Raw genomic sequence first — 18,620 nt, 5'->3', positions numbered from 1 at the left:
ATCGAAATAGAGGATGCAGTTAAGACCTTTGCTGCGATGAAGGCCCGCCGTGCGCGTTTTTGAAACGTAAGTTAAGCTTCATTTGCTCTTTAGTCATTATTTAAGATGCTGAACCTGCTGATGATATAATGTGCTTGCGGACATTTCATTTGTGTGTGTATACGTGTGTATACGCACATAAGAAAGTGGTGTAAAGAGATTTGCAACAGTAATTTGAGGAGGTGAAATGTGATTATTTGGAAAATTCCTGCCATAACTCTTTAAAGAAAAATGCCAGCCGGCATTTGCCTCCTGCATAAACTTTAATATTTAATTTTAATATTGGGCACACGCGCGTTGCGCACTGTTTGCTTTATATGTAGGCTTATGGCTTATTTGTCTTTGTGTGTTGTTGCTAGTTTTGCGTTATATGTATATGGCATATTGGTCTTTGTGTGTTGTTGCTGGTATACGTTGCAAATAGAGGGGCGGCACAATTGTTTTTCGCCTAGAGCGGCAGAAGTGCATTCGCCGGTCCTGGGGGTGAGTTTCCATAAACATTAAAGTTTGTCGAAGAACACGTACACGTTACTCATGTTTAGTCCATGTTTAGACCTTCCCATACCTACCTATTGTTATTAGCTAGCTCAGGAATGAAAAAAAAGCTGTAAAGCACAGGGGGAGCTTTACAGGGGGTATGGCTTATCTAAATGAGATGTAAATGAGCCATGTTGTCACTCCTAGCAGCAGAGAGAGGTGAGAACTGCACAATCTTTAGAGGCCGTTATCTAACCTTTTAGCTTTTTTGAGTGCCTACCTTTAAATGGCCATATCTTCTACACATATTATCAGATTTCCATGTGTTACACATCGTTGGAAAGCTTGGAAACTACACTTTCAGAATCTATGAATAACTCAAAATGCCCCAGAACCGACTTATATCCCTAGTTTCCGTGACCGGTCACATATAGTTTTACTGAATAATTAAGTAAACATAATTTCTTAATTTATCCTTGTAAAGAAGCCTCATTGTTTAACTGGCTACTCTCTGCTGTCTCAGACGATGACATCACTTCCTGTCGGCCACCCAAACTTTTGTTGGCTGCAATTCGTAACCTCACCAATAGATACCGCTAAAAATCACACACTGCACCTTTAATGCGATTCATGTTTGTCAGTCATATATAAATTCTAATTGCTTAGAATCAGCATAAATCTGTTCATAGTGAAAACAATTAAACGTATTCAGTTAAAAAGTATGAACATGGTTCAGATATGGAACAATATTCATTGAGTTAAAATGGTAACACTTTACAGTAAGGCTGCATTGATCAGCATTAGTTAGCATGAAGTGTTGTGGTGTTTCAGGGGATCTCGGGGTTCAGCATCACTCAGGCGCAGCTGGATGTTCTGGGCGGCATGTGCTGCTTCCTGAGCACCGACTACATCCAGAACTCAGACCCATACGTGCTGGAGAAACTCAAACAGTGTCAGGATCTATCATCTCAGCAGATCTCTGCGCTCGAGAGTGTCCTACTGGGAGGAAACACCAGCTACGGGTACAAACTCACTCGCACACGCCACTAAAGCCGTTCCCACCAAGGACCATAACTATACCGACAGCGGTAAATATATTGTTTAAATAGGGCTGTCAAAATTAACTCGTTAATGCATTTTTTTAGTTTAACGCATTAAAAATATTGAACGTAAATAAATGAAGTGTGTGCTCTAGAAACAGTCGTTCCTCTGCTTGCTTCCAATGCCTTACACACACCACTTGAACCACTTCTATAAAATAATCATTCATAAAGTTTGAAAAGGTTGAAGCGAATTACAGTGTTTGCAGTGGATGTTTACATTAATCTCGCGTCTTAAAAGCATTCTGAGGTGCAAGTACATTCTCAGACTCAGCCGAACGTACAAGCGCTCTTCTTAAAAAAACTAGCCTAGAGTTCTATCTGCTGTTAAAACTAGTCTAGAGCGCCATCTGCTGTTAAAACTAGCCTAGAGCGCCATCTGCTGTACAAAACTAGCCTAGAGTGCCATCTGCTGTTAAACACTAGCCTAGAGCGCCATCTGCTGTTAAAACTAGTCTAGAGCGCCATCTGCTGTACAAAACTAGCCTAGAGTGCCATCTGCTGTTAAAACTAGCCTAGAGTGCCATCTGCTGTTAAACACTAGCCTAGAGCGCCATCTGCTGTTAAAACTAGTCTAGAGCGCCATCTGCTGTACAAAACTAGCCTAGAGCGCCATCTGCTGTTAAAACTAGCCTAGAGTGCCATCTGCTGTTAAAACTAGCCTAGAGCACCATCTGCTGTTAAAAACTAGCCTAGAGCGCCATCTGCTGTTAAAACTAGCCTAGAGCACCATCTGCTGTTAAAACTAGCCTAGTGCGCCATCTGCTGTTAAACACTAGCCTAGAGCGCCATCTGCTGTTAAAACTAGTCTAGAGCGCCATCTGCTGTACAAAACTAGTCTAGAGCGCCATCTGCTATACAAAACTAGCCTAGAGTGCCATCTGCTGTTAAAACTAGCCTAGAGCGCCATCTGCTGTTAAAACTAGCCTAGAGCACCATCTGCTGTTAAAACTAGCCTAGAGCGCCATCTGCTGTTAAAACTAGCCTAGAGCGCCATCTGCTGTTAAAACTAGCCTAGAGCACCATCTGCTGTTAAAAACTAGCCTAGAGCGCCATCTGCTGTTAAAACTAGCCTAGAGCACCATCTGCTGTTAAAAACTAGCCTAGAGCGCCATCTGCTGTTAAAACTAGCCTAGAGCACCATCTGCTGTTAAAACTAGCCTAGTGCGCCATCTGCTGTTAAACACTAGCCTAGAGCGCCATCTGCTGTTAAAACTAGTCTAGAGCGCCATCTGCTGTACAAAACTAGTCTAGAGCGCCATCTGCTGTACAAAACTAGCCTAGAGCGCCATCTGCTGTTAAAACCTAGCCTAGAGCGCCATCTGCTGTTAAAACTAGCCTAGAGCACCATCTGCTGTTAAAACTAGCCTAGAGCGCCATCTGCTGTTAAAACTAGCCTAGAGCGCCATCTGCTGTTAAAACTAGCCTAGAGCGCCATCTGCTGTACAAAACTAGTCTAGAGTGCCATATGCTGTTAAAACTAGTCTAGAGCACCATCTGCTGTTAAAAACTAGCCTAGAGCGCCATCTGCTGTTAAAAACTAGCCTAGAGCGCCATCTGCTGTTAAAACTAGCCTAGAGCGCCATCTGCTGTTAAAACTAGCCTAGAGCGCCATCTGCTGTTAAAACTAGCCTAGAGCGCCATCTGCTGTTAAAACTAGTCTAGAGCGCCATCTGCTGTACAAAACTAGCCTAGAGCGCCATCTGCTGTTGAAACTAGTCTAGAGCGCCATCTGCTGTTCAAAACTAGTCTAGAGCGCCATCTGCTGTTAAAACTAGTCTAGAGTGCCATCTGCTGTTAAAACTAGTCTAGAGCGCCATCTGCTGTTAAACTAGTCTAGAGCGCCATCTGCTGTTAAAACTAGCCTAGAGCGCCATCTGCTGTTAAAACTAGCCTAGAGCGCCATCTGCTGTTAAAACTAGCCTAGAGCGCCATCTGCTGTTAAAAACTAGCCTAGAGCGCCATCTGCTGTTAAAACTAGCCTAGAGCGCCATCTGCTGTTAAAACTAGCCTAGAGCGCCATCTGCTGTTAAAACTAGCCTAGAGCGCCATCTGCTGTTAAAACTAGCCTAGAGCGCCATCTGCTGTTAAAACTAGTCTAGAGCGCCATCTGCTGTACAAAACTAGCCTAGAGCGCCATCTGCTGTTGAAACTAGTCTAGAGCGCCATCTGCTGTTCAAAACTAGTCTAGAGCGCCATCTGCTGTTCAAAACTAGCCTAGAGTGCCATCTGCTGTTAAAACTAGTCTAGAGCGCCATCTGCTGTTAAAACTAGTCTAGAGTGCCATCTGCTGTTTAAACTAGTCTAGAGCGCCATCTGCTGTTAAAACTAGTCTAGAGCGCCATCTGCTGTACAAAACTAGCCTAGAGCGCCATCTGCTGTTAAAACTAGTCTAGAGCGCCATCTGCTGTACAAAACTAGTCTAGAGCGCCATCTGCTGTTAAAACTAGTCTAGAGCGCCATCTGCTGTTCAAAACTAGCCTAGAGTGCCATCTGCTGTTAAAACTAGTCTAGAGCGCCATCTGCTGTTAAAACTAGTCTAGAGCGCCATCTGCTGTTAAAACTAGTCTAGAGCGCCATCTGCTGTACAAAACTAGTCTAGAGCGCCATCTGCTGTTAAAACTAGTCTAGAGTGCCATCTGCTGTTTAAACTAGTCTAGAGCGCCATCTGCTGTTAAAACTAGTCAAGAGCGCCATCTGCTGTTAAAACTAGTCTAGAGTGCTATCTGCTGTTAAAACTAGTCTAGAGCACCATCTGCTGTTAAAACTAGTCTAGAGTGCCATCTGCTGTTAGAACTAGTCTAGAGCATCATCTGCTGTTAAAACTAGTCTAGAGCGCCATCTGCTGTTAAAACTAGTCTAGAGCGCCATCTGCTGTTAAAACTAGTCTAGAGCGCCATCTGCTGTACAAAACTAGTCTAGAGCGCCATCTGCTGTTAAAACTAGTCTAGAGCGCCATCTGCTGTTTAAACTAGTCTAGAGCGCCATCTGCTGTTAAAACTAGTCTAGAGTGCCATCTGCTGTTAAAACTAGTCTAGAGCGCCATCTGCTGTTAAAACTAGTCTAGAGGCGCCATCTGCTGTTAAACACTAGCCTAGAGCGCCATCTGCTGTTCAAAACTAGCCTAGAGAGCCATCTGCTGTTAAAAACTAGCCTAGAGCGCCATCTGCTGTTAAAACTAGCCTAGAGCGCCATCTGCTGTTAAAAACTAGCCTAGAGCGCCATCTGCTGTTCAAAACTAGCCTAGAGCGCCATCTGCTGTTAAAACTAGCCTAGAGCGCCATCTGCTGTTAAAACTAGCCTAGAGCGCCATCTGCTGTTAAAAACTAGCCTAGAGCGCCATCTGCTGTTCAAAACTAGCCTAGAGCGCCATCTGCTGTTAAAAACTAGTCTAGAGCGCCATCTGCTGTTAAAACTAGTCTAGAGCGCCATCTGCTGTTAAAACTAGTCTAGAGCGCCATCTGCTGTTCAAAACTAGTCTAGAGCGCCATCTGCTGTTATAAACTAGTCTAGAGCGCCATCTGCTGTTAAAAACTAGCCTAGAGCGCCATCTGCTGTTAAAACTAGTCTAGAGCGCCATCTGCTGTTAAAACTAGTCTAGAGCGCCATCTGCTGTTAAAAACTAGCCTAGAGCGCCATCTGCTGTTAAAACTAGCCTAGAGTGCCATCTGCTGTTAAAAACTAGCCTAGAGCGCCATCTGCTGTTAAAAACTAGTCTATAGCGCCATCTGCTGTTAAAAACTAGCCTAGAGCGCCATCTGCTGTTAAAAACTAGCCTAGAGCGCCATCTGCTGTTAAAACTAGCCTAGAGCGCCATCTGCTATTAAAAACTAGCCTAGAGTGCCATCTGCTGTTAAAAACTAGCCTAGAGCGCCATCTGCTGTTCAAACTAGCCTAGAGCGCCATCTGCTGTTAAAAACTAGCCTAGAGCGCCATCTGCTGTTAAAACTAGTCTAGAGCGCCATCTGCTGTTAAAAACTAGTCTAGAGCGCCATCTACATTTATATTTATTCATCTCCTGTTAAAAAATAAGCTCAGAATCAATCCATGAATCGTGATGCATCAATAGATTATCCCAGCCCTAATAGTTATGGTTCTTGATGTAAACGGGCCTTAAAGCAATACATATCACACACTTCTGCTGTCATTATATGATGTGAGATGTTCCTCTCAGATCTTCAAACAGCTGGAACAGAGCGACTCTGGAGAACCTGGGGATCCTGCCGTTGTACGTCACCGCAAACATCTGGGACAAATTCACACAGGTAGAGTACGAGTAAACACAGGTGAACACACGGCTGTTTGTGTGCTTCACTGATAACTCTGTGTGTGTGTGTGTGTGTGTGTGTGTGTGTGTGTGTGTGTGTGTGTGTGTGTTATCAGGAAAACAAGCAGAGGTTTCTGAAGACGTTTATCCGTGACCTGAGGAAGAATGACAAGGCTTCAGAAACGAAGATCCTGAACATGATGAATGAGGTCAACAAAATCACACGAGTCAAAATGAAGAGATCCGCAGGTGAGAGATACCACAAAACATTATCACTGTAAAGTTTAGTTATTTACCTAGCAGAAAAAGTGTAAACACAGCAAAACCAACAGGACACAAACACTAGTCTAGATCAGATTTAACCCCTGCCATGAGTCCGACATCACTATAATCACACTACATTATTCGCTGAGCAGGTCTAATGTTCCTGAAGCTGCATTGGTGTGTTTCCCCTCGTCTCCTGTAGAAACAACATGTACTGCTGGAGAAATACAGCAGGTTCAGGTTTACAGTGACATGTTTCCGTTCGCCTACGACGTGGCGCAGTTTACTGCGTGTTTGAGCGTCCGAACCGTGAAGGACAACCTGGAGGCCATCACTGATCGAGTTCACGACAGGAGCTACCAGAGGATCGTCCTGGACAAACTCAACCAGGTAACAACACACACCTGAACACTGCGCTGTCAATCACAGTGTTGCCATAGAAACGCCATGTTTTCCCCGCCCGCAGGCGTATCCTGACAGACTGTCTGACGAGGTGCTGCAGGTTTTAGGCTCCGCCTCCCGCACAGCCACACCTGATGATGTCAGAAAGTGGAACGTGACGAAGATCGACACGCTCTCGTCTCTGATGAACCAGCGCAATGGAGACTGGGACCCTGAGATGGTACAGTGTGTGTGTGTGTGTGTGTGTGTGTGTGTGTGTGTTTCAGCAGAACCAAGCGTCATGAAGTCGCTCTGGTTCCGGTTCAGTGTTCTGATGTGTGTGTCTCTCTCAGGTCCAGCTGCTGGTCAGTAAGTATCTCAGTGTGAGTGGAAACACTCTCGGCACGAACGAGCTGAACGCACTGGGAGGAACTAACCTGTGTGTGCTGAGCGCGAGTGTGCTGAACAACATCACGGCCGCCAGTGTGGAGTGAGTACACACACACACACACACACACACACACACACACACACACACACACACACACACACACACACACACACACACACACACACACACACACACACACACACACACACACACAAGCTCTGTCATTTCCTGCCGGTTTTGAAAATCAAACCCGCAACCTTCGGGTCACCAGCCTGACTCTCTAACCAATAGGCCACGACTGCACCTGAGATTATATCACTGAAACTAAACTTGTTGCTTATTAAAACATTATTTTGAATGTTTATTGTTCTGTTTTCCTGTTGGTTGTTCTTTGTTTTTGGGACTTTTGGACGAATGTAGTTTAAACCTGAAGACTCATACGTGTGACATGGATGTTTGTTTGTGTGTGTGTGTGTGTTTCAGGCGAGCTTCTGCTCTCTCTTTGACCAACTGCAGCTCAGAGAAGAAGTCGATTCTGTTCAGTATCGCTCTGAACGCATTCAGCGCAACAAACACACGCAATACAAACACCGTCAGTATCCCGACGTACCAGCTGTTGCAGAACTACCTCGGTAAGACACACAAACACACATACACACACAAACACGCGCACACACACACACACACACTGATCTCTCACTTCTGCAGTCAGGTTGATTGTGTGTGTGTGTGTGTGTGTGTGTGTGTGTGTGTGTGTGTGTGTGTGTGTGTGTGTGTGTGTGTGTGTGTGTGTGTGTTTGTGTGTGTGTGTGTGTGTGTTTTCAGGTGGTGCTGATTCGACGTTTATTCGTAGACTTGTAAACTCCAGTGTGAGTATGGACGTGCCGACCTTCATGAGTCTGAAGCAGAACATCATCAACGTGAGTCTCGTCTCCTGCGTTTGGGGATTATCTGTGTGTGTGTCTGTGTGTGTGTGTGGTGGGGTCAGTGTGTGTGTGCTAGATTCACTTTGTGGACAGGAATTTACAGCATTTCAGTAGTATTGCAAAAATAACAGCTTGAGGATTCGATATGTTATAAGCTCAAAGTGTTAAAAAATGTTAGTTCTGTAACTTGTGGTGGAAAATAAAATGACTTACATGTTTGTTTTAAATAACATGTCCTCAAACTTTGAATGTCAAAAGGGCTTGGCGGACAGAACAGTTTGGGAATCCGTGTGTAAAATGCACAGGAAACATTTACATTACATTAGAGAACAGAGACTGAACTCGATCAGCTTGTTCTCGCTCCTGATCAGCCTCGTTCGTCGATGGTTCATTGATTATTAATAAGGAGCTGGTGTGTGTGTGTGCAGGAGCTGCGCGTGACTGATGTGAAGGGTTTGCTGGGGGTGAATGTAGGCGATCTGAAGACATATGAAAACACGGCACCGGTGCAGGAGTGGATCAGGCTTCAGCTGCAGTCGGATCTGGACTCGCTGAACATCGGCCTGACGGGCGGCAGGAACTCCAGCGTCACTGAAACCAGTGTAACCAGTGTAACCAGTGCCAGCCCCAGCAGCACTAAAGCCCCGTCAGCCGCCGCCACCACAGGTGAAACACACACACCCCACGTGACACACACACCCCACACACCAGCGCATCAGGGCTGGCAAAACATTATTACAATTTACAATATTCGTCTAAATAAAAAAACAACAACCATGCATTCTAAGTTTTGGTGTGGCGGTGCGCTAGACTTGATGACGATGCGGGTTTTCCTGTTAGCTTACACAGTATACAGCGGGTTTTCCTGTTAGCTTATACAGTATACAGCGGGTTTTCCTGTTAGCTTATACAGTATACAGCGGGTTTTCCTGTTAGCTTATACAGTATACAGCGGGTTTTCCTGTTAGCTTATACAGTATACAGCGGGTTTTCCTGTTAGCTTATACAGTATACAGCGGGTTTTCCTGTTAGCTTATACAGTATACAGCGGGTTTTCCTGTTAGCTTATACAGTATACAGCGGGTTTTCCTGTTAGCTTATACAGTATACAGCGGGTTTTCCTGTTAGCTTATACAGTATACAGCGGGTTTTCCTGTTAGCTTATACAGTATACAGCGGGTTTTCCTGTTAGCTTATACAGTATACAGCGGGTTTTCCTGTTAGCTTATACAGTATACAGCGGGTTTTCCTGTTAGCTTATACAGTATACAGCGGGTTTTCCTGTTAGCTTATACAGTATACAGCGGGTTTTCCTGTTAGCTTATACAGTATACAGCGGGTTTTCCTGTTAGCTTATACAGTATACAGCGGGTTTTCCTGTTAGCTTATACAGTATACAGCGGGTTTTCCTGTTAGCTTATACAGTATACAGCGGGTTTTCCTGTTAGCTTATACAGTATACAGCGGGTTTTCCTGTTAGCTTATACAGTATACAGCGGGTTTTCCTGTTAGCTTATACAGTATACAGCGGGTTTTCCTGTTAGCTTATACAGTATACAGCGGGTTTTCCTGTTAGCTTATACAGTATACAGTGGGTTTTCCTGTTAGCTTATACAGTATACAGCGGGTTTTCCAGTTAGCTTATACAGTATACAGCGGGTTTCCAGTTAGCTTATACAGTATACAGCGGGTTTTCCAGTTAGCTTATACAGTATACAGCGGGTTTTCCTGTTAGCTTATACAGTATACAGCGGGTTTTCCTGTTAGCTTATACAGTATACAGCGGTGCGGCTGCGTTGAGTAAAAGGCTTCATGCTGACGGAAACCCTCTCAGTTAGTGGCAAAAATCAGTATGTATTCACATATTGCGCGGCTGGCAAAGACATAATTGACCACATCGGTCAGAGGTGTGTGTGTGTGTGTGTGTGTGTGTGTGTGTGTGTGTGTGTGTGTGTGTGTGTGTGTGTGTGTGTGTGTGTGTGTGTGTGTGTGTGTGTGTGTGTGAGTGTGTGTTCAGAAAGCGCTCAGCACTCGCTCAGATCAAGAGCGGCTGGTGTTTGTGTTTTCTCAGGTTACTGATGCACGAACACAGCTGTATCCACTATTGCAGCCTAATTTCCTTCCATGCACATTACGGAAATTATATTTTATTTAAGAACAATTGTTTGAAAAGTTAATGCACTTTAAAAAGTTAATGTTATTCCATTTCAATAAAAGCTTGATTTTGGTTTATGTTTGCTTATTGTGCTCGCTTGCGCCCTCTTGTGGGCACAAGAGACAATTCAGCACTCTCTTCCTCTAACATTAAATATTGCCTTTAGAATTCGAATAAAATCAGAATTTTGCTAATATTTAAGAAAGAAATGTGAATTAAGCTTCTCAGTAATTTTGACAGCCCTACTGCGCATCCATACAATATCTCCTGCATAAAACTGGAATATCTCATAGAACATTACTGAACAAAGCAGTGTTTCCAACCCATGTGTTCAAGAGAACAGAATCATCCCTTCTTGGGAAACTGTTGCAGAATATCAGTAATAAAACTGTAAGTTTCTGCAGTCGGGCCATTGGTCCGCTGGTTAGTCCAGTTATCCAATCACAGCCTCTGCTGAGGCAAAGTCACATGAGGTTTGAGAGATTTATTCAGTAAATGTGTTTCCATAGTAGTTCATACGCATGTATTCTTATCGGATAAAACATAGATTACATACAACATTACAAACATTTCATTTCATTTTCATTTTATTTATTTATATAGCACAAATAAACACAACAGAAGTTGACCACTGTGCTTTACGAGGCAATATATATATATATATATATATATAAGTATAGGAAACATAAAAGGAAGAGCAAAATACTATTAAAATAGGATAAAACCATAGTTGAGAATTAGTGAAATGCCCAGTCAAGATGACACAACTTTAACTTAGATTTAAACTCATGTACAGAGGACAAGGATATCGAGGATACAGGGAGGATATTCCACAGCCTTGGACCGACAACTGCGAAAGCACGATCCCCTCTCGACGTCAGTGGTGCATGTGGCTGAGACAGATTATACTGCTTGTGGACCGTAGACACCTACCGGCGCGTTCAAAGTTAAAAGTTCAGATAAATAAGAGGGTGCAAGGCCATTTAAGGATTTAAAAACAAACAACAGTATTTTTAAATCGACTCTATGACGCACTGGCAACCAGTTCAGAGACTTTAAAATAGGGGAAATATGTTCATGTTTGCGAACCCCAGTCAGGATTCTGCCTGCAGCATTTTGGACCATTTGAAGCCTCGTGATGGAAAACTGGGATATTCCTGCATATAAGGAATTACAGTAATCCAGGCGGGATAGAACGAACACATGTGTGTCTCTTTCAAGCTCTTTCGGTGATAGGAAAGACTTTACTCTGGATAAAAGTTTCAGATGAAAAAAACTTGATTTAACTACTGTGTTTATGTGTTTATCCATCTTGAGGGAGGAATCCAAAGTAACTCCCAGACTTTTGACTGGAGGTTTGATGTCGGAGTATATGTCTGCAACATTAAAAGTGTGCTATAAAACACAATAGCCTCAGTTTTGCTCGAATTTGAAAGTAAAAAATTTGAGGACATCCAGGATTTTATGTCATTCAAACAAGCAAATAAGGTTTCTAGGCCTTTGTATGTGCGCTGAAAAGGCAGATAGATTTGTGTATCGTCTGCATATAAGTGAAATGACACTCCGTGCCTCCTAAAAACTGATCCCAGCGGTAACATGTATAGTGAAAACAGAGTAGGTGCCAAAACGGAGCCTTGTGGAACGCCACAGGCGAGAGGAGCTACCGATGAAACCGAGCCTCCAATGCCAACTGAAAAGGTTCTGTTAGTAAGATAAGATTTAAACCAGCTAAGAGCACTTCCTCAGATGCCCACCAACTTTTCAAGGCGTGACGGTACAATTCTATGATCTATAGTGTCAAACGCTGCACTCAGATCTAAAAGCAATAAAATGACAGAGTCCCCAGAATCAAGAGATGACAAAATATCATTCAAAACTCGCAATAACTGTGGTCAATCCTAAAACCAGACTGGAATGTTTCAAGGATATCATTCGCATCAAGGGTTGTAGCTGCAGTAACACAGTTTTCTCAAGGATCTTAGATATGATCCTTTAAATTTGAAATGGGTCTAAAATTTGATAAATTAGTAATGTCCATATTTGGCCTTTTCAATATTGGTTTCACCATGGCATGTTTGCATAGAGCTGGAACAAAACCTGAGAGAAGGCATAAGTTTATGATGGACAAAGTCCATGACCCGACATTATGAGATATCTGTTTAAAAAACCATGTAGGAACAATATCAAGAAATGAGACAGTAGGCTTCAGCTTATCAACTATATCTGTTAAACAGGATACAGATATAAACGTGATGGCCACGGGAGTATCAGCTGGGTCAGTAGTAGAAAGTATCAGCTGGGTCAGTAGTAGAAGGCGGTATGGACTGTCTGATTGTTGCTATTTTCTCCACAAAAAAATCTCAGAAATTGTTCACATGTAGAAGCAGATTCAGAAAGATAATTATTACCTACAGGGTTAAAAACAGAGTTTTTCGCTATTATCTCAGAAAAATAATGAGACTTAGCGGTTTTAACAGCTTTTTGGTATGATATTAAAGACTCGCGTAATATCTCATACGACACCTGTAGCTTGTCCTTTTTCCATCTGCGCTCTGCTCTTCTGCAAATTTGTCTTAGGTGGCGAGTGCTGCTATTCAGGCAAGGTTCAGATTTATTTTTCTGACATTTAAGTCTCAACAATGCAACAGTGTCAAGAGCGTTGATACACCGAGAAGTAAATAAACTTCAATAAAGTTTAAATAAACTTTAAATAGCTCATCAGTATCTACTGCATAGTAACATAGATTACAAACATATATTACAAACATAGACTACAAACATAGATTGCATATATTACAAACATAGATTACAGAGATTACAAACATATATTACAAACATAGACTACAAACATAGATTGCATATATTACAAACATATATTACAAACATAGACTACAAACATAGATTGCATATATTATAAACATAGACTACAAACATAGATTGCATATATTATAAACATAGACTACAAACATAGATTACAGAGATTACAAACATATATTACAAACATAGATTGCATATATTACAAACATATATTACAAACATAGACTACAAACATAGATTGCATATATTACAAACATAGACTACAAACATAGATTGCATATATTACAAACATATATTACAAACATAGACTACAAACATAGATTGCATATATTATAAACATAGACTACAAACATAGATTGCATAGAGTACAAACATAGATTACTAACATAGATTACAGAGATTACAAACATAGAGTACAAACATAGACTAGCACTGATGAGGACAAGCTGCACTGCTCTTCTGCTGGCCTGTTATTAGTCTGATGTAGATCTAAAGATGTCAAGTGTCCATTAGTCTTTCTGAAAAGCTCAGTTCAGCGGACTGAAGAAATGTGCTGAATGTTTGTTTGTAAACGGTAATTTGATCTTAATATCTGTGTGTCTGCAGCCGCTGCATCCAGAGTTCAGGCACCGGTCTTTCTGCGGCTGCTCCTATTGGCTGTTACCATGACGACCCTGCAGCTGCTGCACTGATGACATCATCATCTCTTCCTCTATGTGTCTAGTGTTTACACGAGTTTCTGCACTTTCACTAAATCATATTAGATTCAAACACATTTATCAGTCATTTACTGCTGATGTTTCAGAGAGAAAGCTGTGCTCACTTCTGATTCACTCACATCAACACTGTTAAGATTCGACCCAATGAAATTCTAAATCTCAAATACATTTAGTTAAAATAACTGAAAATCGTTTTCTAACAAATTACAGAAATTTCCGTCAATGCAAACATGACACAATTTACTAATTTTACTTGTTTTTAGATTGTGAATCTGAATCAGGTACAACCACAATAATTAGACCCTGTTTTATGTAAATGATATGCGCGTAGTATGCAAATAAAGCAGAATTTTTATGGTGTATTTTTATGAATAGTGTGTAGTCTATGTTGTGCTTTATACATGAATCATAAATAACAAATAAATGACACTAAATCAAATGTCTACTTATTAAAGTGACATCTAATAATGTTTGTTTGTTGTGATCTGCTGAATAATAAATAAAATAAAAACATTCTAAATTATATTTACCCTTTTACATTTATTTGTAAATGTTTAAGTGTTTTTATTTGTTTGTTGACCAGAAAAAGAAATGAAATGTGCTGAATTATGGGCTCAAATAGGTGTAAGTGTAGTTTCAGTATTATGAAGCGGACCAAAACCAGACTAAAAAGGATCAAAAACATTATTTTCTGACTAGAAAAGACTGGAGCTGCGAGGCAACAGTACTTTGCAGTAATTTAGCAAGGAAGGGTAACACTTGAAATAGGACGATAATTAGAGAGAACTGAGGTATCGAGATTGGGTTTCTTCAGAACAAGGGTTACTCCAGCAGTTTTGAGTGGCAGAGGGAATGAAGCACAGGCAAGAGAAGCAGAGATGATGAAGAGAGGAATACATGCAGAGATGATGAAGAGAGGAATACATGCAGAGATGATGAAGAGAGGAATACATGCAGAGATGATGAAGAGAGGAATACATGCAGAGATGATGAAGAGAGGAATACATGCAGAGATGATGAAGAGAGGAATACATGCAGAGATGATGAAGAGAGGAATACATGCAGAGATGATGAAGAGAGGAATACATGCAGAGATGATGAAGAGAGGAATACGTGCAGAGATGATGAAGAGAGGAACACGTGCAGAGATGATGAAGAGAGGAATACGTGCAGAGATGATGAAGAGAGGAATACATGCAGAGATGATGAAGAGAGGAATACGTGCAGAGATGATGAAGAGAGGAACACATGCAGAGATGATGAAGAGAGGAACACATGCAGAGATGATGAAGAGAGGAACACATGCAGAGATGATGAAGAGAGGAATACATGCAGAGATGATGAAGAGAGGAATACATGCAGAGATGATGAAGAGAGGAATACATGCAGAGATGATGAAGAGAGGAATACATGCAGAGATGATGAGAGATGATGAAGAGAGGAATACATGCAGAGATGATGAGAGATGATGAAGAGAGGAATACATGCAGAGATGATGAAGAGAGGAATACATGCAGAGATGATGAGAGATGATGAAGAGAGGAATACATGCAGAGATGATGAAGAGAGGAATACGTGCAGAGATGATGAAGAGAGGAATACGTGCAGAGATGATGAGAGATGATGAAGAGAGGAATACATGCAGAGATGATGAAGAGAGGAATACATGCAGAGATGATGAAGAGAGGAATACATGCAGAGATGATGAGAGATGATGAAGAGAGGAACACATGCAGAGATGATGAAGAGAGGAATACATGCAGAGATGATGAGAGATGATGAAGAGAGGAATACATGCAGAGATGATGAAGAGAGGAATACATGCAGAGATGATGAAGAGAGGAATACGTGCAGAGATGATGAAGAGAGGAATACATGCAGAGATGATGAGAGATGATGAAGAGAGGAACACATGCAGAGATGATGAAGAGAGGAACACATGCAGAGATGATGAAGAGAGGAATACATGCAGAGATGATGAAGAGAGGAATACGTGCAGAGATGATGAAGAGAGGAATACATGCAGAGATGATGAAGAGAGGAATACATGCAGAGATGATGAGAGATGATGAAGAGAGGAACACATGCAGAGATGATGAAGAGAGGAACACATGCAGAGATGATGAAGAGAGGAATACATGCAGAGATGATGAAGAGAGGAATACGTGCAGAGATGATGAAGAGAGGAACACATGCAGAGATGATGAAGAGAGGAACACATGCAGAGATGATGAAGAGAGGAATACATGCAGAGATGATGAAGAGAGGAACACATGCAGAGATGATGAAGAGAGGAACACATGCAGAGATGATGAAGAGAGGAATACATGCAGAGATGATGAAGAGAGGAACACATGCAGAGATGATGAAGAGAGGAACACATGCAGAGATGATGAAGAGAGGAATACGTGCAGAGATGATGAAGAGAGGAATACGTGCAGAGATGATGAAGAGAGGAACACATGCAGAGATGATGAAGAGAGGAATACATGCAGAGATGATGAAGAGAGGAATACATGCAGAGATGATGAAGAGAGGAATACGTGCAGAGATGATGAAGAGAGGAATACATGCAGAGATGATGAAGAGAGGAACACATGCAGAGATGATGAAGAGAGGAATACATGCAGAGATGATGAAGAGAGGAATACGTGCAGAGATGATGAAGAGAGGAATACATGCAGAGATGATGAAGAGAGGAATACATGCAGAGATGATGAAGAGAGGAACACATGCAGAGATGATGAAGAGAGGAATACATGCAGAGATGATGAAGAGAGGAATACGTGCAGAGATGATGAAGAGAGGAACACATGCAGAGATGATGAAGAGAGGAATACATGCAGAGATGATGAAGAGAGGAACACATGCAGAGATGATGAAGAGAGGAACACGTGCAGAGATGATGAAGAGAGGAACACATGCAGAGATGATGAAGAGAGGAACACGTGCAGAGATGATGAAGAGAGGAATACATGCAGAGATGATGAAGAGAGGAATACATGCAGAGATGATGAAGAGAGGAACACATGCAGAGATGATGAAGAGAGGAATACATGCAGAGATGATGAAGAGAGGAATACGTGCAGAGATGATGAAGAGAGGAACACATGCAGAGATGATGAAGAGAGGAATACATGCAGAGATGATGAAGAGAGGAACACATGCAGAGATGATGAAGAGAGGAATACATGCAGAGATGATGAAGAGAGGAATACGTGCAGAGATGATGAAGAGAGGAACACATGCAGAGATGATGAAGAGAGGAACACGTGCAGAGATGATGAAGAGAGGAACACATGCAGAGATGATGAAGAGAGGAACACGTGCAGAGATGATGAAGAGAGGAATACGTGCAGAGATGATGAAGAGAGGAATACATGCAGAGATGATGAAGAGAGGAACACATGCAGAGATGATGAAGAGAGGAATACATGCAGAGATGATGAAGAGAGGAACACATGCAGAGATGATGAAGAGAGGAATACATGCAGAGATGATGAAGAGAGGAATACATGCAGAGATGATGAAGAGAGGAATACGTGCAGAGATGATGATGAGAGGAATACATGCAGAGATGATGAAGAGAGGAACACATGCAGAGATGATGAAGAGAGGAACACATGCAGAGATGATGAAGAGAGGAACACATGCAGAGATGATGAAGAGAGGAATACATGCAGAGATGATGAAGAGAGGAATACATGCAGAGATGATGAAGAGAGGAACACGTGCAGAGATGATGAAGAGAGGAATACATGCAGAGATGATGAAGAGAGGAATACATGCAGAGATGATGAAGAGAGGAATACATGCAGAGATGATGAAGAGAGGAATACATGCAGAGATGATGAAGAGAGGAATACATGCAGAGATGATGAAGAGAGGAATACATGCAGAGATGATGAAGAGAGGAACACGTGCAGAGATGATGAAGAGAGGAATACATGCAGAGATGATGAAGAGAGGAATACATGCAGAGATGATGAAGAGAGGAACACGTGCAGAGATGATGAAGAGAGGAACACATGCAGAGATGATGAAGAGAGGAATACATGCAGAGATGATGAAGAGAGGAATACGTGCAGAGATGATGAAGAGAGGAACACGTGCAGAGATGATGAAGAGAGGAATACGTGCAGAGATGATGAAGAGAGGAATACATGCAGAGATGATGAAGAGAGGAATACATGCAGAGATGATGAAGAGAGGAACACATGCAGAGATGATGAAGAGAGGAATACATGCAGAGATGATGAAGAGAGGAATACGTGCAGAGATGATGAAGAGAGGAATACGTGCAGAGATGATGAAGAGAGGAATACATGCAGAGATGATGAAGAGAGGAATACGTGCAGAGATGATGAAGAGAGGAATACATGCAGAGATGATGAAGAGAGGAACACATGCAGAGATGATGAAGAGAGGAATACGTGCAGAGATGATGAAGAGAGGAATACGTGCAGAGATGATGAAGAGAGGAATACATGCAGAGATGATGAAGAGAGGAACACATGCAGAGATGATGAAGAGAGGAACACGTGCAGAGATGATGAAGAGAGGAATACATGCAGAGATGATGAAGAGAGGAACACATGCAGAGATGATGAAGAGAGGAATACATGCAGAGATGATGAAGAGAGGAATACGTGCAGAGATGATGAAGAGAGGAACACGTGCAGAGATGATGAAGAGAGGAATACGTGCAGAGATGATGAAGAGAGGAACACATGCAGAGATGATGAAGAGAGGAATACATGCAGAGATGATGAAGAGAGGAATACGTGCAGAGATGATGAAGAGAGGAATACGTGCAGAGATGATGAAGAGAGGAATACATGCAGAGATGATGAAGAGAGGAACACATGCAGAGATGATGAAGAGAGGAATACGTGCAGAGATGATGAAGAGAGGAATACGTGCAGAGATGATGAAGAGAGGAATACATGCAGAGATGATGAAGAGAGGAACACATGCAGAGATGATGAAGAGAGGAACACGTGCAGAGATGATGAAGAGAGGAATACATGCAGAGATGATGAAGAGAGGAACACATGCAGAGATGATGAAGAGAGGAATACATG

At 42.1% G+C, this 18,620-nt stretch overlaps 1 protein-coding gene across 1 annotated transcript in view; it reads left to right on the top strand.

Annotated features, from left to right (window-relative positions):
• Positions 1-14,061, top strand: part of LOC143753360 (uncharacterized) — a 43,036-nt gene extending 28,975 nt beyond the window's left edge. The window contains exons 73-82 of the mRNA XM_077245686.1: positions 1,348-1,538; positions 5,791-5,881; positions 6,000-6,132; positions 6,350-6,537; positions 6,614-6,769; positions 6,882-7,018; positions 7,403-7,551; positions 7,745-7,839; positions 8,274-8,511; positions 13,424-14,061. Of these exons, the coding sequence (XP_077101801.1) occupies positions 1,348-1,538; positions 5,791-5,881; positions 6,000-6,132; positions 6,350-6,537; positions 6,614-6,769; positions 6,882-7,018; positions 7,403-7,551; positions 7,745-7,839; positions 8,274-8,511; positions 13,424-13,509 (1,464 nt within the window). The 3' untranslated portion in view covers positions 13,510-14,061. The remainder of the gene's footprint in view (positions 1-1,347; positions 1,539-5,790; positions 5,882-5,999; positions 6,133-6,349; positions 6,538-6,613; positions 6,770-6,881; positions 7,019-7,402; positions 7,552-7,744; positions 7,840-8,273; positions 8,512-13,423) is intronic.
• The last annotated feature ends 4,559 nt before the right edge of the window (positions 14,062-18,620 follow it).

Source organism: Siphateles boraxobius, unplaced genomic scaffold (genome assembly GCF_051911475.1).
Source record: "Siphateles boraxobius isolate OS27281-9 unplaced genomic scaffold, OSU_SipBor_1 279, whole genome shotgun sequence".
In the NCBI taxonomy this organism is placed as follows: Eukaryota; Metazoa; Chordata; class Actinopteri; order Cypriniformes; family Leuciscidae; genus Siphateles; species Siphateles boraxobius.
This window is presented reverse-complemented; position numbering and strand designations above follow the sequence as displayed.